Genomic DNA, 22,074 nt, shown 5'->3' with positions numbered 1-22,074 from the left:
CACTATCATTAGCTCGGTCTTATTCTCTCTTGTGGGATCCGCTTTCGCATCTCCGTCGACGGTAATCATATGCGTTCAGCACAGTATGGCGAACCCTAGTCTGGGGTATTTTACGAATCCTCCGGGCGAAAATGCGCCTTGATTGGCGGGTTCCGCTTAGTGTCGTGATGGACATCACGTACGGATCTGTATCGCCCGGCCTCGACTTCTGGATCTCCACCCCCGCAAGTTAATGATAGAGAGATGGGGCAAACAGTAGTGGTGGACCATATAACATGTCTACTCTACTATAAAGCCATTGGGATCCTTTCCCGTGGCTTTCATGATACATCGGGGCCCGCACAATCTGGTCCTTCTTCACAATGCTAGGGCAAAATCATACATCTTCAGACGGGTTCCCACCCGGGACTATCCTGTTGGAAGATCGTAAGTGGATGTCTAGCTAGAGAACATATCCACTGCTGATTGTTGGTATCTAGGACAAGCCTCTGTCTCCGAGTTCGTTTTGAACCCCACGCCTTCGGATGATCCTGATGACCCTTTGGTAAGGGCCTGCCATGTTCCACGAACAACAGAGCCTAACTCGAGAACTAGAATTGGTCGCCTCTTCGGAAGACTGTGAACTTCTCGCTTACTTGCTCCTACGTGTTGTTCACGTTCGTGTTGATTGACATCAACAGTCTCGCATACAGAGGGTACATGGAAGAACTTGGCTTGACCTATGCGACGTTCAACCAGGCTAGTGGCTGCAACTACGCCGGGCTCGCTATAGGCTGTCTCTTGTTGATTCCCTGCGTGCACAAGTATGGCCGTCGTCCGATCTATCTCATCAGTGCGGTGGTCCAGTTCGCCTGCGCTCTTTGGTGGGCTAATTTTCATCACGCCGGCGAATTGATCGCTATTAGTCTGTTGGCCGGACTGGCGGGCTCGATCAGCGAGGCCGTCGTGATGATAACAGTTATCGATCTATTCTTTGTGCATCAACATGCTCGCATGAATGGCATCTTTCTCCTGATGCAGAGTCTGGGAGCAACGGGAGGGCCCATTGTCGCAGGCTACATTGTGGTCTCCCTGGGCTGGCGATGGATGTGGTGGATAATTGCGATCCTCCTGGGGGTCAACCTCGTCCTTGTGACTTTCTTCTTCGAAGAATCCAAGTACATCCCGATCCTCGTTGGCCAGTCTGGACCCTCCCACGGTCCGGAACTAATCGAAACGAAGAGTGAAGAGAAGACTGCAAACCAATCTGCGTATCCAGTCACCACGCGCTCGTCTACGAACACACGAAGTCGTAAAACGATACTGCAGCGTCTCGCCCTTGTAACGAAAACCGACATGCCCATCAGACAGCATTTCTACCAACCCCTGGTTACGCTCTTTTCCTTTCCAGCAGTAGCATTTGCAGCAGTCACGTACGGTACCATCCTCGCGTGGTTTTCAGTGACCTCCTCCGCTGCATCTTACTTCCTTCTCGCCGATCCCTATGACTTCAGCCCTTCGGCCATCGGTCTCTTCCACCTGGGAGGCTTTGTCGGGTCGTTCCTATCCACGCTGGTGACGCCAGCGCTGAACGACCGATCGATTGTCCGGTCCGCCAGACGCAATGGCGGGATTTTCGAGCCGGAGATGCGCCTATGGATGAGCATCCCGGGGGCTGTATTTAACTGCGCCGGCCTCATGGTGTTTGGTATAGGGCTCGGCCGGGTATGGGAACCGTTGTATGACTGAATGATGGCTAACGGTGCGTCTGCAGGGTATGCATTGGGCGATGCTCGCCGTAGGGTGTGGGATCTTCGGCTTTGGCTTCATTATGACTGCGGATGTCGCTCTGACCTATCTGACAGACTGCTACCCAGACGTGAGTGACCGGACCTTTTTCTTCACTGGCTTGGGGGAACTGTCCGCTGATGCTGTTAGGGCAGATCCTGGGCGACGCTCTCATAGCCGTGGTCTTTCTTCGGAACGGCTTTGCGATGGTCGTGCGGTTCGCTTTCACGCCGTGGGTCACGGGAATGGGCATTCAGAATACGTTCATCCTCATTGGGCTTCTCGCTCTGGCTACAGCCATTATGCCCACTGTGTTGATGTTCTACGGTAAACGGGCGCGCGGGCGGACGGCTGCCAACTACAGGAGGTATGCGACGCGCCAACCCGTGCACCGGGCGGTTTAACTTGCACCCACTCGGGTTGGATCGGGCTGGACCGTTCGCTGAGCTTTCATGGAATTGAATCTTTGTACAAATTCACGGGAGGCTGGTGTACGTGTACTACGTACGAAGGTAGATAGATAGGGGACAAGCTACACGAACGCTCTAATCCATCTCTTGAGCGCGGATCAGAAAGTGAGATTTTATAACGTCCTATCGGTGTTGCAGGAAAGGCCCGTCATGAACGTAGTCGAATTGTTGAAGCAATTGTCGACCATCGGTATGTGCAAGTCGACTTTTGGCTATGTGAAGGGAGCTCGGACCAGGTTCCCGACACGATACATTCCTCAAGACAACCCAGACAGATGAACGGAAAATCAGACGGAGTACTGGGTACATCGGACGAACAAAAAATAAAACCGACTAGACTGACTCCGGTTTAGACGAAGGCTAACGCGAAACAACTCACCCGAACTGGCGTATCGCGGCTGGGTCGATAATTCCTCCCGAGTGAGGCGCATGGGCATGGGGGTGAGGCTTGGGTGTCGATCCTGGAACAGCCCCCTCTAAGAATATCCTCTGTACGAGGCCCAGGTAGTCCGATGGGTCTTCCCGGGTGAAAAATACGGAATGCCTGGTGCTTGGAAGTAGAGCGTCGGTCTGAAAAGGGGGGATGGGTATATCCTTACCAGGCGTTGGGATGAGACAGGGGGAGGTTAGGATTTGGCACGTTTCAGCTAGGGCCACCGAGACTAAGTCGATAGTTTGTGAGGTAACCCTCATGACGATGAATTACAGGAGCTCCTCGGTCGGGAAATATCCGTTCAGGGCGACGACGTTCATGAGAGGGACGCTGGACGGCGTACAAAAGCGGGTTGCTGTGGATGATACAGACACGAAGTGGTAAGGAGGAAACATAGGTAACACGAATGCATTCCATCCAACGGATGATGATTTCTTTTCTCGATGTGTTGGCAAGCAGGCAGTCTGATGTCCTTCACAGTCAGTCCCTGTCCCTGTCCCTGTCCCTGTCTCCATGTTGAAATCTGTACGGTCGGATCCCTCGCGTTGGTAAGGCCCACCAATGATCGATTGTATGGATTGAGCAGCCAGCCCATTCAGACTGGTGCATTCTTTGCTTGTTGCTGATTTTACCTCCCCTGGGACGTTGCACAGGCGATGTGCCTGGCCAGCGAGCTCAGGACTCTCCTCCTCAGAGACCTGGTTTGGATCGCAACTGCATCAGGGATCGGCTAGGCGGCCTGAAATGGGACGGACGGAGTACGGAGTAGAGGAAGGATTCCTGGCGAAAGCGGTCGGCCTCAAGCAAGGTACACAGTACCTCCGTAGACTAGCGGCAGTCTGGACTATGGTGGAGGACTGGAGGTCCGCCCAAGAATGTTACAAAGTACCAGCTTCATGTGTTCCCTCTGAGGTGGCAAATCGGGCCTCGAACAGCTAGCTGTCCAACGCTCAAGGCACTCGGAGTAATGATGGGTCTCTAACCCGGCGAGGAAGATGTCTCGGAATCTGTGTTCTTACCGACAACTCGTCTGAATTACGAGCCCGCGCTCTTTTCCAGGAGGGGGAACCCGATCGCTCAAAGTTCGTCAGGCCTTTCACGCATTCCTCCCTGCGAGTCACCTACTCGTTCAGGCTACCCGACATGAGGGAGGCGAATAAAGTGATGTGTACAGTCTGTCGGGAGATCTTAATAAGGGCCCATCATTCCTGGCTAGCGACTGGATCCAAGATGATAGGCAGGAAACTACTACGAAATCGATAGCTATCTAGCGCCCAATTATCCATCCCTTCATTACTCGCGCGGAATGCGTCCCCAACCAGTTCCGGAACCCCGGACACCAATGATTCCCAGAGGCTTAACCTCCTCCTGGAGTATAACCGATACATACCCCTCTTCGTCCGCTGCCCTGGATGGTTAGTTCCTCAGGGGATTTCGGGGCCAATGGATCTCGGGGGAGACATGAATCAATGGTCGATCAACCCACGCCTTTGGTTTTGGATGAGTAGATCCGGGCAAACCTGGAAGTTGGGACGGTTAATTTTCCCCCCTGCGGCGTACCAGTAAGACGGTGACGGTGACGGTGGCTACCTGAATCGCCGACGACCTACCTGCTCCGGGGGTTCTCCGCACCTGATGGGGTACGTACACCCTCTGTACCAGGCTGCACGAGAGGGTGGCGACAAGTGATTATGCAGGCGGTCTTCTTGAGGAGGGGGTGGGGATGCCATGGTGGTCGGGAGGGATCAAGGTACCCAACTCTGTTCGGTATGAGGGAGATGCAGCAGGAGAAACCGGGAGGAGAATTGACGGGTGATCTGCCGTCCAGCTGAACCAGTGATTTCCTGCGTAGGATGATCCGATGACAGTTGGATCCATGATCGTAGGAAAGAAAATCCTCTTGGTCAGAGCGGTAAAAAATCAAGTAATCCGGTTCAGCCTTGATGTTTGCCCTTCCACTGCGGTAACGGAATTGAACCTGGAAGACTCCCCGACTTGGTTCATGCTGCCAGACGACTCTTTTCGTATTGTATTCTTACCTGATACCTCGGTCAACTGGAGTCAATCTCCCGTGTCCAGACCAACGGTGACGGAACGACGGGACCCGTTCTTGTCAACCAGTCGATGGCGGTGGTGGAGACGACGGTATGGCCATGGCGTAAGTCGACAAGAGTCCGACCAGTCGTATCACCAAAGGGTGGTACAGCATTACCTGGGAGGTATGTACCTAAGTAAGTACCTAGGAAGGTCTTCCTACAGGTATGGATAGTACCTACGGAGTCGATAGGTACTGAAATAGATTCATGTCTTCAGATGGATTGAGTCTCATTCGACCGGGAATCCTCCCGATCGCGAATATAGAACCTTGGAAGCCATCCAGATCGGATGATTATTACAGACTCGCCATTCTCGTCCGTCTTCCTAATCATCTTCGTGTTGGGGCCGTCGGAACTCGTCCAGGTACCTTGGGTACGGCAGGGAGCGTCTTTCATCGTCGATGAATCGATTGTTATTTGTCTAGGGCTTCTCTCGATTGTTGGATTCTAATAATAATCATAAAGAATATCAGTTGAATAAAATTAAATAATAGAGACTCGAATCAATAATAGAATATCGTCAGCATGCAGGTCACCATTTGGAGAATTAATTTAATCGGGGGGGTAATACACGGACAATACACTGGGCTCCACCTCGTAATGGGCTCTCTCTCTCTCTCTCTCCGCTCAGCCTTGGTTCTTTGGCATCATCTCACCTTCCTCTCTCCCTCTCTCTCCTCCTTTCTCCCTCCTCCTCCTCCTCTCTCTCTCTCTCTCTCTCTTCCTCTTCCACACTCTCTCACCCTCACTCTCTCTACCCCTGCCATGTGCTTCCATGGTCTCTCTCCTCCCCATTCCTTCCCACTCTCATCCTCCTTGTTCCTCTCTTTGTTCTCTGTTGTTTAATCTATGGCGTCTTGTTCGTCCTCGTTTCACCGTCCTCCTGGCCGTTGACCTGCAGCTTTAACGCTGCCCTCCGTCTTTGTTCCGGCTCTCGATCTTCTCTACCCATTTCAATTCCTCTCGCCCTCCTCCTCACTGGCCGTCCTCTCGTATACCCTCTCGTCACCTACCCTCTTCTCCGCTCCCTCCATGTCGACTCTCCAGGTGCCCGAGTCCGGGCTGTCTCTCTGCAGAGACGGCCCGGCCAATGACCCCACCGTCCGACATACCCAGATCATGCGCTTGAACCTCGCCCAGAGTACCCTCGACGACCTGATCCAGAGTCTCCGGAGCGATCAGCCGGCCCGCCTCCGCCTGGGGAAACACCCGACCCTCTACTACGGCTCCAACAAATCCCACCCCTTCCACTCCTGCCCCGAGACACACCGCTCCGAGATCTATACCAGTCACTCTGGTGACAAGGAACACCTCTATTTCACCGGGCTTCTCAGCCATAGCTTGGAGGTCCAGAAGGCCAAGGAGGACACGGCCGCCACCGACCAGGCTCTGGCCAATTTGGAGGAGAGCCTGAGTGCCTTCGAACGGGGCAAGGAGTCCAAGAAAACCCATATCATCACCGATATCCGCGAGGTGAGGGCGCTCCAGGCGGGTGACCACCGTTCCAGCACCGGGCGGCAGGCCGCCCGCTTAGCCGGGAAACCTTCCAGCAAGGTGGAATTGGAAAAGGACCGACTGCTAAAAAATGCCGCCAATCGCTCGGTTTCCTCCAGCCCGGCCTTGGGTGTCGCCCGATCCCCAGCCTCGTTGCCCCCCCTCACCCCGACCTCCGCCCCCCTCGCCCAGAATAAGGACCGCTTGCGCCTCGAAGCCCTCAAGGTTCCCCTCATGCACCTCCTCGCCGTCCGGGCCGTCTCGACCAAGTTCCTCGCCAAACAAACCCGGGCCTCCATCGACGACTGCGAAACCCTGGCCCGGAAATACGGCGTCGAGAATAAATTCAACCCAGAGAAATTCGACCTGAAAGACCGCGCTTTCAGAGACCTGGACGTGTGGAGTTTCCCATACCCCTCGCAGGAGGACCGTCAGGAAGCCATCGAGAATGCCATCTCGGCCTTTGATCGCCAGCGGATCTCCCGCTCGGACAAGCTTTGGCAGATGCTTCTGCCCAAGGAGGAACGCGGCAAAGGGAAGTGTCTCTCGCGGCTGGATCTTCGGACCGGCCCCATCAAGAAGCCGCTCACCCCTCGCATCCAAGTCGAAGACGCTGGGAAAGAAGGGGATACGACCGGTCCCGAGACCGACAAGGCCAGCGGGAATGGCCGTTTGACCCCGACCCCCAGGTCTGCTGCTCCTACGACGCAGAAGAAATCGGCCGACACGAAGCCCACCGCTAAGAGCACTACGACCAAAAAGAACTCAACCAACAGCACCCTGACGGGTCGTGTCCTCAAAAACAGAGATCGTAAATCCACATCCAAGCCCGACGGGAAATTCAAATCAGCGGAATATGTGCATGATTCGGACGAGGATGACACCGATATGCCCGACGCAGCAGCGCCCTCGGAGCCACCCGCGGCCGAGAAGACCAAACCGCAGACCAAGGCTCCTAGCAAGCCCGCGAAGCCCCCCGTCACTCGTGAGCCTTCTCATGTCCCTACGCCGAAGGTTGACCCGCCCGAGCGGCCTCCCAAAACTGAATCGCCCCCCAAGACTTCCGCAAAGTCCCCCGCTGCCAAACGGCTCCCCTCCTCGCGTCCGCCTGCTCAGAAATCCCCCCAGAAGCCATCGCCTCTGGGATCGTCGCCCCCGACCAACGCATCCGACATCCAGAACCGCAGTCGCTCGTCTAGCCAAAATAACTCCTCGTCGAGCTCCTCCTCGTCCCCTCTCATCACTCAGATATCCCGACCGAAGAAGCCGGTTACCGATACCAATGCCACCAGGCCACCCAAAACCAACGGTGTGGTGAAGCCAAGCCCAGCGGTGAATCCGCTCAAGCGAAAGGCCGAGTTGGATCGGCCTTCGAGTACTCCCTCTCAGGGTCGCACGACCGGAGACTTGGAACATAAGCGAAGACGCGCGGTGAGCACCTCCAGTGGCAGCACAGGGAGTGCTTCGCCTCCTCTCAGCCGGGAAATTCTTCTGCAACAGCTGCGGGAGAAGTCCCGGAGGTTCAAACAACGCTACGCTCGGTACCGCACACTACACGACTCCATGGCTAAACACCCCGACCCCCCGCGAGCGGAGGTGGAACGGCTCCAGAAATTACATACCCAACTACAGCTTATGAAGAAGGAGATCTGGGATGAGGATCGGAGGCTGCGGGGGGATCTTTAAGATCCGAGTGGAGGATGATACTTGTCCGGATATTTACAGGACGGAACATTTTGCCAGATACCTTGCATAGCTATACCTTTTGGTCTATATCTAGCATACCGAAGCAAGGTTAGCATGGCCGATGCTTCGAGGCGTTTTTGTTTATATTTTGGAAAGAATATGATCCATTGTCTGTTGTCATTTAGCCATGTCCTTACAGAGAATATACTCCGGCATACGTACAAGCTCCCACCACCTACCTACTAGGTACCTACGTAGGTACATAGAATTCTGTCATCACGCAAGGATACAGGTATCTGCCATCTGCAAGGAGTACCTGGTACGACGTAGGGAAAGCCACCCCCACACCAATTGGAATCCGGTGGCTCACCGACGTTCGTGACTGTCTGGCATTCCTTTTCCGAAGAGGAATAATCTCCTCTACATCATGCATCTGATCGAGTGTCCGTGCCTGCAACGTCGGCCTGTCTCGAACCCTCCGTGTGAGACGAAGCAGTTACCCCTCCCGTGGCCGATGGGGTCAGGTAACAATCGCCGAGAAGACGGACGAAGTCGCCTGCAGACGACAATTCAGGACACGCCACCAACCGTATTGGGCTGCAGGGGCCGGGGTGGATACGCCCCAGACCTTGGAATTAGTCCGTTAGTCGGCATAACCGAAACAATCCGTTGAATATTGACAATAGTCAAGTACTGGGAAGTAACCGCTCAATACCCCAGATCCATCTGGCCCGATCGGGTTAGCGCCATCCGTGAACCACGGCACGTGGCTGCCGCCTTCCTAAAAGGGCCGCCCAACGGCACCACGTAGTCCCGTGACCCCACGACGTCATTGCCCGTTATGCGGTCCTCACCGCCTTTCACATTGGGACTGGCCGTTTTCGACCAAACTTTCTAGAGCTTCATCTTCATCCGCCAGCTTGATGCTCAGGCCGGATGCCCTCGCTCCAGCTGTTCAGTCGCAGCTCGTACCGGTTTCAAGATATGTGCCAATTGTGATCGGAGACAGCAGTCTCACGCCTCCAACTCCGCTAGACTCCGTCGACACCGGTACAACCCTCTACATCTGCAATTGCCATTCGGTCCGACATTCATACAATCTACTACCTCCAACCATCCATCCAAATCCAAATTTCCGTCAGAAACAGAATCAAACCTTACCGCCTCTCTCCACATCCCCTTTTCCTTCACCATGACCCCAACGCGTGGCCGCGGGCCCGGCCAGCGAAGTCCCCATGTACTGGTGAGCAGAGCCAACATATCGATGCCATCCAATCCCAATCTCTAATAGCCAACCCCAGGTGACCGACTCGCGCGACCAGCACCTCTCATCACAGCCCCGACGTCGCCGTTCCCCCTCCACACGCTTTATCACCGTCGACAACGTCCTCCAGTACACCTCCGACGTACCCTCCATGCAACAACGTCACCCCCCTCCGGCCGCGAGGACCCGTCCCCGCTCGCGACTCGCATCCGCAACAGGCGCGCTGATCGGGGCCGGCGGAGCGGGCGTCTCAAGCGGCGCCAGCAGCGCCGTCAACGCCGCCGCGACGATGCGCGGCCTGGCCGCCCAGCCCCGTCTGCCCCCGCGCACGACAAAAGTGAGCGAGAAGCTGGTCCTTCTCCCCGAGGCGGAGGGCGTCGCCGGAGAATCCCCCGAAGAAGACGAGGGCGAGGGCGAGGACGAGCTCGTCGACGAGGAGCTAGTCCAGCAGCTCGCGAAGGACCGGAACCTCGATCCGGACGCGGTGCGCCAGCGGCTGCTGATGCAGAAACGCCTGGGCGCGGACTTTGGCATCGACAACGACATCGCCCCGCTGTTGGCAGACGAGGAGCTTCACCGGCGTCGCAAGATTCCCCCCGAGAAGGCGAAGAGCTACGCCGAGCGGCTGCCCAAGGCCCGTCGTGCGGAGAAGCTGGCGCGCGTCACGGCATACTGCACCGCCCAGGCGTACAAGATGAGCTCGCTGGCCTCGTTTGTCAAGGACAGCCACGGCGGTCGCACGAAACTCTACGACGATTGTCTGTATACCGCGTACCATCTGCCGTTGCTCCCGGGGCATGGCGGGTATCGGGTTCGCAGCAGTCCCGTGGTGAAGAAGCCTGGCGGGAAGTCGCTGCTGGATGAGGAAATCGAGCGGAACGAGCTGCGGGACCACCACGAGGATTATATGGAGGCGGAGGAGCACTCGGTGGGACGCCGTGGGGAGCATCCGGGATCGCCGCAAGACCGCGGCGATGAACGCGGGCCGCATGGGGAATTCCATCATGTTGAGGAGGGCCATCGCGATGGGTCGGAGATGGAGTTTCACGGCGACGAGGGCGTGAACCACCGTGCCCAAGAATCGCGCATCGTCCCCGCGGCGCCGACCCGGCTGCCGTACGATGTCGCGGAGATGTTCGTGTTCACGTACGGCGTTGTGGTGTTCTGGAATCTCACCGAGAAACAAGAGAAGGACATTCTCGCCGATCTGGCCTTTGCGACATCATCTGCGACGGGTACCCCCATTCCGCTGGCGACCATGCCCCTGCAGGAGGAGGATTTCGAGACGGAAGAATTCCACTTCGAGTACTCGACAGAGATCTCCCGGCCGCGGGTATACAATGACATGATCACCCTGCGGAGCGGCGACCACATGATCAAACTGGCCATTAGTCACGGCATCGCACAGAGCACGAAGCTCTGCTTCTTCGAGGAGGTCATGGCGAAGCAGATGGCCGACGCGAAGGACGTACCCCGTCGACTCGCCATGACTGGACAGCTCGGCATGAAGCGGGAAGAGGTGTTCCGGATTCTGGGGAGGCTGTTTAAGAGCCGAGTGGAGGTGAATCTATGTAAGTGCACTGGTCCTGCGTTGTAGCTGGTCTAACTTGGTTTAACAGCATCGAACATGCTCGACGTTCCCAACTTCTTCTGGGAAAGCGAGCCGAGCTTGTACCCGCTGTACAGTGCCGTGCGCGAGTACCTCGAAATCAAACCGCGCATTCAGGTTCTCAACGAACGCTGTCGGGTGTTCCTCGATCTGGCAGAGATCTTGTCCGACTCGATAGCGGACAATCAGACGTCTCGTAAGTGTATGCTGGATCCGTTCATGGCAAGGTACTGACCGCTCAGGCCAAACGTGGATCGTCATCGTCCTAATCCTCATTTCCATCGCCGTCACGACTTTTGAAGTTTTCCTGCGTTTTGGAATCCTTACCGCGGGCAAGGGGAATACCTCATCGGCGCTCGTCGGCCTGTTCTCTCGGGCGCCGGCGCCGACATGCTCGTGTCCCTTGGAGCCGGGGTTGATCAACGCAACGGGCATGCCCATGGGGATATCCCATGTGTGAGATCGCAGACGGAAATTGTGTAATATAGCGCATGTGTGCACACACATGTATCGCATTAGGAACTTGACCAAAATAATACTCAATTCGCAATATCGACATCGTTAGTCATCAGTAGAAGTATATACAAGAGCTCCCTCCATCCCGTATATCTACAATGTAGCGACCCTCTCACTAATCCACAACGCCTTCACCTCGGTACACACCGTCCCATCCTCGGCGACAACCTGCGCCTCGAGGAACCACTTCCTCCCGACCCTCCGCCGCAACCACGTCTTGACAAGGATCACGCCAGGCGAAAGCACCGGCGCGCGATACGACACGTTCAAATTGGCCGTGAACAGCTTCGCCTTGGACTCGCCGTTCAGCTGCTGCCGAAACGCCTCGACGCAGGTACTCAGCGCCTCATCGACGAGGGAGGCCAGCACGCCGCCGTGCACTGTGTCGGTGAAGCCATTGAGGCCGGTACCGATCTGCACGAAGAGGACCTGGTGCGGGCGGGCGTCGTCTCGGGGGGCGGGGTTTGGGTCCTGATCCGGGTCCGCGGCGCGCGGCGCGTCGAGGATATCAGCGCGGAGGAGGGCAAGCACACGCGGGATGGTGTTGGCGGAGTTGATGGCTTGGCTGAAGAAGGTGTCGGTAGTGTTGTCGCCTTTGTCGTAGCGCGAGAGCCATGGGATGGGCCGGTAGATGGGTTGGGGGTAGGGGGCGGCGCTGGGGCGTGCGGAGAAAAAGGCGAGAGTGTCCTCGGGGATGGGGACTTCCTGGATGAATTCGAGGTAGTTGTCCCAGTCGTAGTGTTTCATTGTGGCCGTGGAGGAGGTGGATAAGCGGTTGATAAGGGTAGAATGGGGAATTGAGCGTGGTGGAGGTTGGTATGTTGGAGGAGATCTGGGTTCGATTGATGCCGAGGTCCGATGGGGTTATGTAACTACTATCGGTTGTTTGTGTAGGTAGGGACCAGAATTGTATACTTCATCAAGCCATTCGCTTTGATCTAGAATTGTCCATTTCTAGCAGTCTTTCATGCCCAGGGCTATATGGAGTCGCTGTCCAAGGCAACGTGCTGGTCAATATCACCAGGTCTTGGTCTGCAGATCGGTACTGGGAGTACCTACACCGTACTTGGGTAGTATAGTGTCTCCTACAAGGGTGCCTTGTAATACAGGAGGGCCTTATTACTCTTATGATCAGTGCCCTAATCCCCTAATAATCTGTACGCATGTAGCAAGCATCTAGAGGGTCCCGAATTTAGGCTGAGATCAACCCTGCATAGTCCATCCATCTTCTAGAGGTCGACAGCAATCGACCTCTTGAATATTGCTCCGACTTTCTCAAAATCCCCTCTGAAAAGGCTAAATCTCCCCAGAATAATGACTTAGAACGATTTAACCGCCAGGCGTTGCATAAAACTCCTTGCATTTAGAGAGCACTTTCTTCATGAACGGATTCCCAGCGTTCTACCTCGCACCTTTAAACTCCAGTCGCCCGACTCAATGTCAGCATTTATCATTTTGCTCTTAGCCTTTACGGCCGCAGCCGAAGGAATCTTTCAAAATGTGACCGTCTTCGCGCCGCCGTCCAGCTGGCCTTCTCATAGCACCTCGTACGGCCGGACCCTTCTGCTAGAACACCATACAGACCCAGTGCTCCTCTCAACTTGGTCATATTCTCCCCCGGATGGGCCATATCTCCCCATATACAAGTCAACGGATGGCGGCCGATCCTGGTCGAATTACTCGCAAGTTCGCTTCTCCCGCAATAAAGATTACGCCGGCAGCTCTATATGGCAGCCTTTTCTTTACGAGCTGCCCCAGCAGGTCGGACAGTACCCTCGAGGGACGATTCTCGCTTCAGGCAATGCCATCCCGCTCAATTTCTCATCGACAAATATTGAGGTCTACGCTAGCCGGGATAAAGGGTAAGCCCTTGGTACCTACGTATAAGTCTAGACGGCTTACGATTAAGATTCTCCTGGGAATTTGTTTCCGTTGTGGCCACTGGTGGACCACCGAACACTACCAACGGTGCAACTCCAGTTTGGGAGCCCTTCATCTCCATGTACGAAGACCTCTTGACGGTCTATTACTCCGACCAGCGAGATCCCCTCCATGGCCAGAAGCTTGCCCATCAGTCCACCAAAGATCTGATCCACTGGGGCCCCGTCATAAATGACGCAGCGTATGCAAACTACACTCTCCGTCCTGGCATGACGACTATCACGCAGATTGGAAATGGGAAGTACTTGCTCTCGTATGAACTTGCAAATGCGCCAGAGGTCCCCTATGCTGTCCACTACCGCATTGCCGATAATCCGCTCAAGTTCGACGAAGCCAAGCCCTACCTCCTTAGGTCTAGAGACGGAACCATCCCTTCAGCATGCCCTTACACCGTCTGGACTCCTGTCGGTGGTCCACATGGTACAATCATCCTAAGTGACGGTACATATTCCGAAGTCTTCATAAACAGGGAGAACGGCAACCCCCATTCCTGGGTCAAAGTCCCCACGGGCAAAGGAGTGGCATATTCAAGATCGTTGACGGTCATGCCAGACCCAAATGTGATATTGTTCTTCAACGGAGGTATGTTCGGGGAAAGCAATACTACAGTCACGGCAGGGGAATGGGTCATTCCAAAACATATTTGAGGCCTTTTTGTCAACTTGCGCGAGAGGATCTTACGAAGTAAATCGACGTGTTTGTTCAGCAGGAACAATGAAAACAACAACCCCGTTAATTTAATATGTAGAGTAGAGTGTCTCGAGATATATCTTTATTACTTGCTACGAGCTTCCCTAGTCGTATGGGAATTAGGCGCCCAAAACCAAGACACTAGTTGCGTATGCGCGTGGGGTATATACATTTAAACCTTCAAATTATCAGTGCCTCAGACTCTCGTAGAGGTTGCTGTCCTTTAATTTAAGGGGTGCGATTCTTTTAACCCACTAAGCCAATGCGTATTTATCCGATTCTATCTTCTTAGCAGTTCTCCGGCGGGGTTTCCAGGGTAGAACTTAGGACATTGGTGGTGCAACAATCAAAGGCGACATCATCCATATACTCGGCAATCAGGTCTTGAGACAATTGCCGCGAGAAGGAGATTTGACTTTTTTCTACGTACGACAAATCGGTTAAATCCAACAGTTTGCGCAGATCTCCGAACAAATGTGCTCATAATTTAGCCTGACACCTTGTCAGTTCCGAAACCCCACACTGAGATGCCTTAGATACATGCCTTCTGGATAACAGATGTTTCTCCTCAGATTATATCGGCAAATATGCATACAATAGGCTTAATTTTCCAAACTCATGGAGCTATAACTCACTGGTCTAGGGCCAACAATGAGACTCACTCTTAGCTACTATAGCATCATTCTTTAGAAGACATATACTTATCTTCCGCATTAACATCAGCTCAAAGTTCATGAACTTGTACCGGCTATCCTAGGCAATTTTGCACAAAACAATCGCCGCATTAAATTATGAGGAACTTTTCAAACTGCTGTCCCCTTATCGCAGACAGCAGTGGGGTGGGAGCTTCTTTCTGATCTTCTGCAATTCCTTCAACAAACGCATTTCCAATCATATTATAGTAGACGACATCTTCGTCAGTGTTCCGAAAACCAGAGTCCCGAAGAGCAACAGGGTTCATCATCTTGCCGGAAAGAATCAACAAATCCCCGTCATGGACGGTTCCAACTCCTACACCAAAACCACCTGTCGGACAATCCGTCAGCTGAAAGACAGTCCTTCCTGCAAGTGATGGCAGAGCCCGCAGTAGCTGCTTCCCACAAGGTTCTGAGGGAGAGGTAGAGTCAGCAAGTTCCTCCAGGGATCTGCGAATATCATGGACGGAGAACGTCTGTTGCAGCTGAGTGTGCGCGAAAAAGGTCCAGATTAACCGCTCCGCCATATTTTCGTGATCCACGCCGTTACCCCATGTGGTATCTGGTTCATTAATGGTGTGTAAGATTCTCTTCACAATTTCCAGGGCATCTTCCGGGAATTTAAAGATGATGCGAGTTCTCCCCACCGGCCGGGCCCAGAAATGTAGCACATACTTGAATGGCAAAATGGATATGTTTGTCATACGGTCCCCTTGCTCCCAGACCTGCAGGGAATTGTCAATTGACTTGAACCTGAAGTTTGTTCTGGAAGTTGAGTCCCTATAGTTCGGCACCCATGAAGGACTAGGTCCGCCCAGTATGTTTCCATGGCGGCCCTCGTAGAAGTGAAACATGTTGAACACAAAATCTACCCCCTCATATATAAGAATCCAAATCGTGATCTGCAGGGCCACCTCATCCGCTCCGCTGTCATAATCCACGGGGTATTTCTTTTGAACCCCGTCGACCAACGCGTATAGACCATAAAAGCGATCCAGGGGATTGAAACATTGGCGGGAAACAGTTAGATCCAATACATCTGCAAAGGAGGATAGTCCTTTCCGCTGTGCTGCGATGTCATGAGCAAAATCCGTCATTGGGTTTGACTGGGCCAGCCGTTCTTGAGCTTCCTTGAGTCGACTACGGAGCTTATGGTGGTCGTCGATATCGTCTGCATCGCTCGACTGAGGAGCTATCTTATCCAAGTCTTCCATGAAAGGGGAAAGGATTTCAGTAAAGTGCTTTCCAAGTTCGACCAATGACGGGAGAGTGAATGGAAGATTGCCGACCATGCACACGGGAAGCTTTTCAGGCAAATAGTACTCCTGGAAGGTCCATATACGTCCCCAATAAGACGCCGAAACGATCTCGAGAAACCCCTGAATAGCGTCAAGCACAGATCCAATCATGTCACGCCGGGTTTTCTGGCCCCAGGGGCGCTTCTGTCGAACGTCCCAGAGCATCCCAGCCAGGCTGCTCTCACGTCTCTTGATCATCAACATGGCCTGTTCCATATTGGGTGTCAACGGTCCGAGCCATGAAACAACAGAGGTGGCTTCTCGGTAGATTCGACCCATTAAAGGAAGCTGGGTGTTCTTTTCCTTGACATTATTCTGGTCAATACATATGTAATCAATCCATATTATACGTTTCTTTCTGGAATGTCGAAGGCATCGTAGTGCATTCCGAAGATTGGTCGTGACCTGAAACGAGATATCGTCGACAAGGATCTCGACCTTTTCCCCAACACTCCCCCATACATAGGAGAGGGCCTCAAAGCGTGGCGGGTTGTCTAACGACACGGTTTGCAGAGTACATCTCACTGGACTGTTTTCGTTTTTCTCAGGTGCGATAGTGACAAGGCGAATCTCTGCTGCGGCGGGGTTGAGTGCGGAGTATGAGAATGAGCCCGAAGGATGATCCATTGGTGCAGATGAGTTTTCTTGATGCTCGTATATTGTAGTTTGACAAATACGATGCTATGCCGCCCTGGAATCGGTCCAAGAAGGGAATGTTAACCTATTTAATGCTAGGTGCCGGGAGCGCTTTGGCCCACATGGCTTGCTTATAGGAAAGGTGAGCCATAGTGCAGGACCCATCTAATCAGCTTAACTAGTGGGCACTGCTGTCTTCAGCTCAGAGCCATACGAGCGTTGCCAGATAGCCTAACTCGGATTTAGCGCTGACGGGCTTGTCTAGGGGCAAGTTCTACCGTAATACCGTAAAATACGGAATACATTATCACCTTGCCGAAGTCAACATTTCCTATTTAAGCAATGCTTCATGCTTAGTATAGAGACTAACATAACCCCAAAATCCAGCTCACGGGAGACGGCAAACTTACCACAGACGAAGAGACAATCTGCGTATTACCACCTCCATTCTGTCGGGGGAGAACACGGTTCAAAGTCTAGGCACTTTCTTTCTGTGTGATGCCTTCATTGTAGAATTCTTGCTTAAGTACCTGGCTCTTCCCCGGCTTCTTGTCATGATTACAAAGGACAAGAGGGTCAGTGTTGTCCGACATTTAGCCTAGGTTCATGTTGACAAAGTATTTAAAGATCGACATAACAAATCCTCGATGGTCTAACGGTCATGATTTCCGCTTGTCACCAATAGGAGCAAGCGCGGGAGACCTGGGTTCGACTCCCAGTCGGGGAGAATTTTCTTTTTGTCTGCTATCCTCACACGAGGACGCGCGGATGCACGATTGGTTTATATTGGAAATTTCAATTGTGTGATTGGATTATTGGTTGTCGGATATTAGCTTGGAATTGCCATTCAAGTACTGCCAGGAATTTCTCGGACCTTTTAGATACTGTGAACAATAGACTTGACACAATGAAACCAAACATTGCAGTATGAGTCATTTAAGCACTAGTAGAAGTACATACTTATCTGTACCTATTTTTCTGCTCAAGAAAAGGCCCCGAAAAAGCCACTGGCTATGTTTGCAAATGGGAACTATCATGGTGGTTCATATCTGACCTGTACAGAGCAAGTCGAGGTTTTGATAATCTAGCCTGGACGGGTGCCTGGAACCCATCTTGAGATTCGATAAAATGAGGTTGATTGTTGCCAGTCTTGCTACGATTATATATATTCAGGTCCCTCGGTGCACAGATTGCAATGTCCCTCGTCCACCCGTTTTGGCATTGTCAAGCGCCAAGGAGACCTGTGATGGACCTTGGCTTCTTTTTCAATATCGATAAAGGGGCTGAAATACTTAGATTACTGCTATGCTAAAAGCCCAGTATATTACCATGTGGTTTTGATTCCTTTCGTAGTTCACATACTTCGGTTCCTCTCCCTGACAGTCCCCCAAGAAGGCTGTGCAAGCGGTACATATCCAGACAGGCCGCCCGCAATCGTTTGGGCTGACTGACATTAGGAGGACAACTAGCCTACTTCCTTGATGGGTTGTCTCTCGCTGACTCGGTTACGTTGAGATTGAACCTGTCAGAGCGCCGAGACCATCACAAAGATGGCCTCTAGTAAATACCGTATATACGCAGAAATTCATAATGGTGTTCTTTTCTTTCTCTTATTTGAAGGAGCCCAATTAAAGGCTCATCCCTTTCAATATAGATTAACTTGACAGTGAACAACAAGCAACTCGATGAACTAGCCAAACAATTCCGTGCCAAGTTTCTGTGAAATGTTTGGTGCTGACGTCGCTGGGATGTACTTATTCGCTTATGCGGCTGAAGTGATCTACTGAGAGCATGCAAGCGCTTTACCTAATACGCTGCGACCCGACACATCCTAGGGCGTATTACTCAGCGTATTCTCGGAGCGTATTCGTGGCTGCCACACCTAAGCGTACGCCACGCCTGGCCATTTGGCTCAATAGCTGAGCACAGGATGTCCTAAAAATTATGCATGGTGCAAGGCTGAATACGTCTTAGAAAGAGGTCGTCGTATCACACTGCCTCAAATCGAGATTATATGCTGATCCTGGTCCACTGGTCGAACCAGATAATGAGAATTGCGGACGGTATAATAGTACTAAGATACCTCTCTACCATAGACCCAGTTGTGTATTTATACTTGAATACCCCCTCTTGGTTCAGGGTCCATCCAAAGGACATACGTTGTGCGTTTCGCCATATATAATCAGTATACCCGTACTTTTCTTGAATACACATCATGAAAGCTCATACGTTTACTATACTTGCTCTTGCAACTTTGGGCCTTGCATTCTTTGACCCTGCAGGACATGAATTTCGTGCCCCTGGGCCGTTCGATAGTAAGTTTCGGGGAAGAGTACGCAGACAATCTCTAACTCCCGTAGGTCGTTCACCATGTCCTGGGCTCAACGCTCTTGCAAACCACGGTTATCTCCCGCGCGATGGCAAGAACCTTGATTACGAAGCGATCAATAAAGCTGCCCAGGACGCATACAACTTCGTTCCAGGTTTTTTCACAGAAGCGGTGCAAATGGTTTTCGATTTTAACATCTCCACCACCGATCGACCCAATGAAACGTTCCACCTTTTTGACCTCGCGAGACACGACACCATCGAAGCCGACGGCTCACTCACTCGCAACGATATCTACTTCGGAGATGATGTCCACTTTGATGCCTCCGTTTGGGCTCCAGTAGCGAGCGATCTGGGGCTGAACGACTATCATTATTCTGATCGGTTCGTTACGATAGAGACGGCGGCCAAAGCTACCAGGAATCGCTACAGCCTTGCGGAAAGGGTGAACCCGGAATACAATGCTTCTGCGCTCCAGCGGGCGACTGCATACGGGACTACCGCCCTCTATCTTCTGACCGTATGGGATGATGATAACAATGCTGCACCGAAGCCATGGGTCAAAGCCTTGCTAGGTGGGTTACCTCTTATCGGAGAGATTTTGTACGGAGTCACTGACGAGTAGCAGGGGAGGACCGCATCCCATATAGAGAAGGATACAAGAAAGCAAAAATAGCAAAAGTCAACGACCGGCTTATGGCTATGACACAGGCCCTACGGGAAGTGGTTGGATATAAACCTTGAAGAAAGGACTCTTAGATCTCGTATGAAGGTTGTGTCGGAGACCCATTGAAACAGAGCGCTTTTTTTTTTTTTTAAGTTTTTTAGTACCCTATTACTATCCACTAACAATGGAGAAATTTTTTCTACGACCAAAAAAAAAAAAGAGTGTCTACCTTCTTCATGTAACGGTAAACACACGAGTTTAAAAAAGAAATCTCACCGACTGGGAGTAACCCAGGTCTCCCGCGCTTGCTCCATGTGTTGACAAGCGGAAATCATGACCGTCAGACCATCGAGGATTATAGAGGATAGTTATATACGTATTATGTAAACCCACCCTTGCGCAGGTTGGTGGACCAATCTTTTAGACCAGTAAATAGCGGTGAGATGCCTACGAGAGCGAATCGCGACAAATGCCATAAGAGAATGCATTCAAAAATAGGTCAAACTTCCATTACAACACCGATGCCATTACCCCAGCCCAACAGAACAACCAAACGCCCCCAAAAAGCAGATCTTGTTTGGATTATCCCATGATTGATCCTTACACAGTCTAAAGGCGGTCAGTTAGCCGTCTATGTTGGCTCAAATATGGAAGCACCACGTACCCAAGTCACCTTGAAGGAGCTCACTTGCCAGCGCGACTGGATCGGGAGGTCCTCAGCGGGACCGGCAGCTGGAGTCGAAGGGCCCTGGCAGTTGGGGTCGCTGAACAGGATCATAGTAAAGGCGGGCTCGACGTCCACATGCAGAGGGTAGTCGGGAGGAAGGACGTTGTTGAGGTTGGTGCAGTCATTCAGACCAGAGCCGCTGTAAGTCTGATCGGCGACCAGCTCCCAGGCGGAGCAGAGAAGGGGAGCATGCAAAAGGGCAGTAGCGAAGACGGTGGAGAACTTCATTGTGACTTGTGATCGGTTAGATTGTGCTAATGTTTTGGGGCCTTGAGATATTCACCGGTGGATCGGTTTTTTGTGATTGATGGGACAGTACAGGAGTGATATTGGAACTTGGACACGATGATGAATTGGAATTGATATTTGAGGTGGCAAGTTGCCTGAATTTATAGCTTGAAGGTCGAGGTCGTTTTGTATGCACTCTTCGTACTATAGCTTCTTCCTTCCGTCTCCGGACGGTCATTCCTATCCCTTGATTATATTCTGATATTTCTTTCTGAACATAGCTTGCGAGTTGTATGTACATAAATTCTTTGAAGCTGTTCAATGCCTCAGGTAGCCAAATTATAACTGGTTTCGTCGGATACATCTGACGCTTGCCGCTGTCAACGGTAGGATCTACGAAGCATTCAACTCAAAAAACAGAGCCTATTTGACTTCCATTTTGCTCCTCTGTGTACCCACTAAGTGGAGAAACAAGCACATACGACCACAGGGTGTGGAAAATAGGGCTTCCCGTCCGCTCAGCCGTACTCAAGCCACACGCCGGCCGGTTAGTAGTTGGGTGGGTGACCACCAGCGAATCCCGGCTGTTGTATGTTTTTCCTATGTATTTTTTTTTTGTTATATTTTTACTGTTTTAAGCGATGTCACAAACCCCGGCTGTTGATGGAACCGTTCTATCATTCCTCGATGATCTGCATTCCCCAGCCCTCGCGTTGTGTTTGGAATGCGGTGATGGCTGGGGCCGGGAAAACTTGCGCCTAAACGCGGTACTTTAAGCCAGTTCAGCAGCAAGGGATAAGTTATAAGACCGCTTCTGAATAGAAAACAGACTGATTGCAGTGCTTAGGAATATCTTCACGGTTTGCGGCCTGTGTATAGAGGGTGGTTCTGTGGGTTGTAGATCCAGAGAGGATATCCCTATCAACATTTTGGAGCTAGAAAGCCGGAGAAAGTAGATCGGCAATAAAAAACCCAATGAAGATGTCCATTACGGATTTTTTGGCGTACATACTCGGACTGATTTCGTTACGAGTCCAGATTGGGCGTGACAGTATCGACATCTAGATCAAGTCTAGTTATGCTAAGGGATTTGGTCTGGAAGAAGTGCACATGACTGGCCACTAATTCATGCTACGGGCAATCCAACTCCTTTCTGACCTTTGAACAATGGCGAACAACACCAAGTGAGCAGCCTCGGAGAATTCCTGCATGGCCCTTTCTCCCCCCTCTTGCTAGCGGCCAGAGATCCAGAAAGCTTTTGATGACTGAAGCCACGTTTACAACCAGAGTTTACCTGTCTCATTGGAGGAACACCACGGGACATAAAGAAACAATATGGAAGAGTGCTCGAAACGAACGATGGAGAAGGGTCATTGGGGCCACATCTGGATGGCGTTGGAAGGAGCCCAATAAGGGACAGATAAATACGGATGGGTTATTAAATAGGATTCGTTTATATTCACATACTACCATTCATTCTGTTCTCGTATTCAGACTTCTAAGTCTCGTGTGGCGCATCTGCTAAGCTC

At 52.2% G+C, this 22,074-nt stretch overlaps 9 protein-coding genes and 1 non-coding gene across 10 annotated transcripts; 6 read left to right on the top strand and 4 right to left on the bottom strand.

The window, feature by feature from the left end:
• Positions 1–699: 699 nt before the first annotated feature.
• BDV59DRAFT_194547 (major facilitator superfamily domain-containing protein) lies at positions 700–2,171 on the top strand (the record flags this gene model as incomplete). The annotated part of the gene is made up of 3 exons (XM_073692418.1): positions 700–1,704; positions 1,754–1,858; positions 1,923–2,171. 3 exons carry the CDS (start codon positions 700–702, stop codon positions 2,169–2,171), a joined length of 1,359 nt encoding a protein of 452 aa, XP_073545851.1.
• Positions 2,172–5,470: 3,299 nt separating this feature from the next.
• On the top strand, positions 5,471–8,172 carry BDV59DRAFT_183188 (uncharacterized protein). The gene has a single exon (XM_073690453.1). The coding sequence runs from the start codon at positions 5,799–5,801 to the stop codon at positions 7,944–7,946; it is 2,148 nt and encodes a 715-aa protein (XP_073545850.1). The 5' UTR covers positions 5,471–5,798; the 3' UTR covers positions 7,947–8,172.
• On the bottom strand, positions 8,169–8,549 carry BDV59DRAFT_183187 (uncharacterized protein). The gene has a single exon (XM_073690452.1). The coding sequence runs from the start codon at positions 8,377–8,379 to the stop codon at positions 8,197–8,199; it is 183 nt and encodes a 60-aa protein (XP_073545849.1). The 5' UTR covers positions 8,380–8,549; the 3' UTR covers positions 8,169–8,196.
• Positions 8,550–8,840: 291 nt separating this feature from the next.
• Positions 8,841–11,393, top strand: BDV59DRAFT_209253 (RMD1 family protein). Its single transcript, XM_073695362.1, has 3 exons — positions 8,841–9,189; positions 9,248–10,781; positions 10,830–11,393. The coding sequence occupies exons 1-3, from the start codon at positions 9,139–9,141 to the stop codon at positions 11,051–11,053; spliced, it is 1,809 nt and encodes a 602-aa protein (XP_073545848.1). The 5' UTR covers positions 8,841–9,138; the 3' UTR covers positions 11,054–11,393.
• On the bottom strand, positions 11,379–12,162 carry BDV59DRAFT_183181 (PaaI family thioesterase). Its single transcript, XM_073690451.1, has one exon. The coding sequence runs from the start codon at positions 12,080–12,082 to the stop codon at positions 11,429–11,431; it is 654 nt and encodes a 217-aa protein (XP_073545847.1). The 5' UTR covers positions 12,083–12,162; the 3' UTR covers positions 11,379–11,428.
• Positions 12,163–12,772: 610 nt separating this feature from the next.
• Positions 12,773–13,923, top strand: BDV59DRAFT_209250 (BNR/Asp-box repeat domain protein; the record flags this gene model as incomplete). Its single annotated transcript, XM_073695361.1, has 2 exons — positions 12,773–13,197; positions 13,245–13,923. The coding sequence occupies 2 exons, from the start codon at positions 12,773–12,775 to the stop codon at positions 13,921–13,923; spliced, it is 1,104 nt and encodes a 367-aa protein (XP_073545846.1).
• Positions 13,924–14,685: 762 nt separating this feature from the next.
• On the bottom strand, positions 14,686–16,679 carry BDV59DRAFT_183180 (HET domain-containing protein). The gene has a single exon (XM_073690450.1). The coding sequence runs from the start codon at positions 16,584–16,586 to the stop codon at positions 14,751–14,753; it is 1,836 nt and encodes a 611-aa protein (XP_073545845.1). The 5' UTR covers positions 16,587–16,679; the 3' UTR covers positions 14,686–14,750.
• Positions 16,680–17,236: 557 nt separating this feature from the next.
• On the top strand, positions 17,237–17,322 carry BDV59DRAFT_t123. Its single transcript has one exon. It is a non-coding gene; the product is annotated as a tRNA-Asp (tRNA).
• Positions 17,323–18,810: 1,488 nt separating this feature from the next.
• On the top strand, positions 18,811–19,667 carry BDV59DRAFT_194542 (peroxidase family protein; the record flags this gene model as incomplete). Its single annotated transcript, XM_073692417.1, has 3 exons — positions 18,811–18,910; positions 18,956–19,498; positions 19,552–19,667. 3 exons carry the CDS (start codon positions 18,811–18,813, stop codon positions 19,665–19,667), a joined length of 759 nt encoding a protein of 252 aa, XP_073545844.1.
• Positions 19,668–20,067: 400 nt separating this feature from the next.
• On the bottom strand, positions 20,068–20,756 carry BDV59DRAFT_183178 (uncharacterized protein). The gene has a single exon (XM_073690449.1). It carries the CDS (start codon positions 20,543–20,545, stop codon positions 20,222–20,224), a length of 324 nt encoding a protein of 107 aa, XP_073545843.1. The 5' UTR covers positions 20,546–20,756; the 3' UTR covers positions 20,068–20,221.
• Positions 20,757–22,074: the final 1,318 nt, after the last annotated feature.

The sequence above is a fragment of the Aspergillus ambiguus genome (assembly GCF_047715705.1).
Source record: "Aspergillus ambiguus strain CBS 117.58 unplaced genomic scaffold BDV59scaffold_27, whole genome shotgun sequence".
NCBI classification, from domain to species: domain Eukaryota; kingdom Fungi; phylum Ascomycota; class Eurotiomycetes; order Eurotiales; family Aspergillaceae; genus Aspergillus; species Aspergillus ambiguus.
This window is presented reverse-complemented; position numbering and strand designations above follow the sequence as displayed.

Coding starts and splice junctions, on each gene's coding strand:
- BDV59DRAFT_183188 (XM_073690453.1), top strand. CDS start 5,799: ATGTCGACTCTCCAGGTGCCCGAGTCCGGGCTGTCTCTCTGCAGAGAC.
- BDV59DRAFT_183187 (XM_073690452.1), bottom strand. CDS start 8,379: ATGCATGATGTAGAGGAGATTATTCCTCTTCGGAAAAGGAATGCCAGA.
- BDV59DRAFT_209253 (XM_073695362.1), top strand. CDS start 9,139: ATGACCCCAACGCGTGGCCGCGGGCCCGGCCAGCGAAGTCCCCATGTA. Junction 9,190..9,247: donor AGCGAAGTCCCCATGTACTG/GTGAGCAGAGCC, acceptor AGCCAACCCCAG/GTGACCGACTCGCGCGACCA. Junction 10,782..10,829: donor CCGAGTGGAGGTGAATCTAT/GTAAGTGCACTG, acceptor TTGGTTTAACAG/CATCGAACATGCTCGACGTT.
- BDV59DRAFT_183181 (XM_073690451.1), bottom strand. CDS start 12,082: ATGAAACACTACGACTGGGACAACTACCTCGAATTCATCCAGGAAGTC.
- BDV59DRAFT_183180 (XM_073690450.1), bottom strand. CDS start 16,586: ATGGATCATCCTTCGGGCTCATTCTCATACTCCGCACTCAACCCCGCC.
- BDV59DRAFT_183178 (XM_073690449.1), bottom strand. CDS start 20,545: ATGAAGTTCTCCACCGTCTTCGCTACTGCCCTTTTGCATGCTCCCCTT.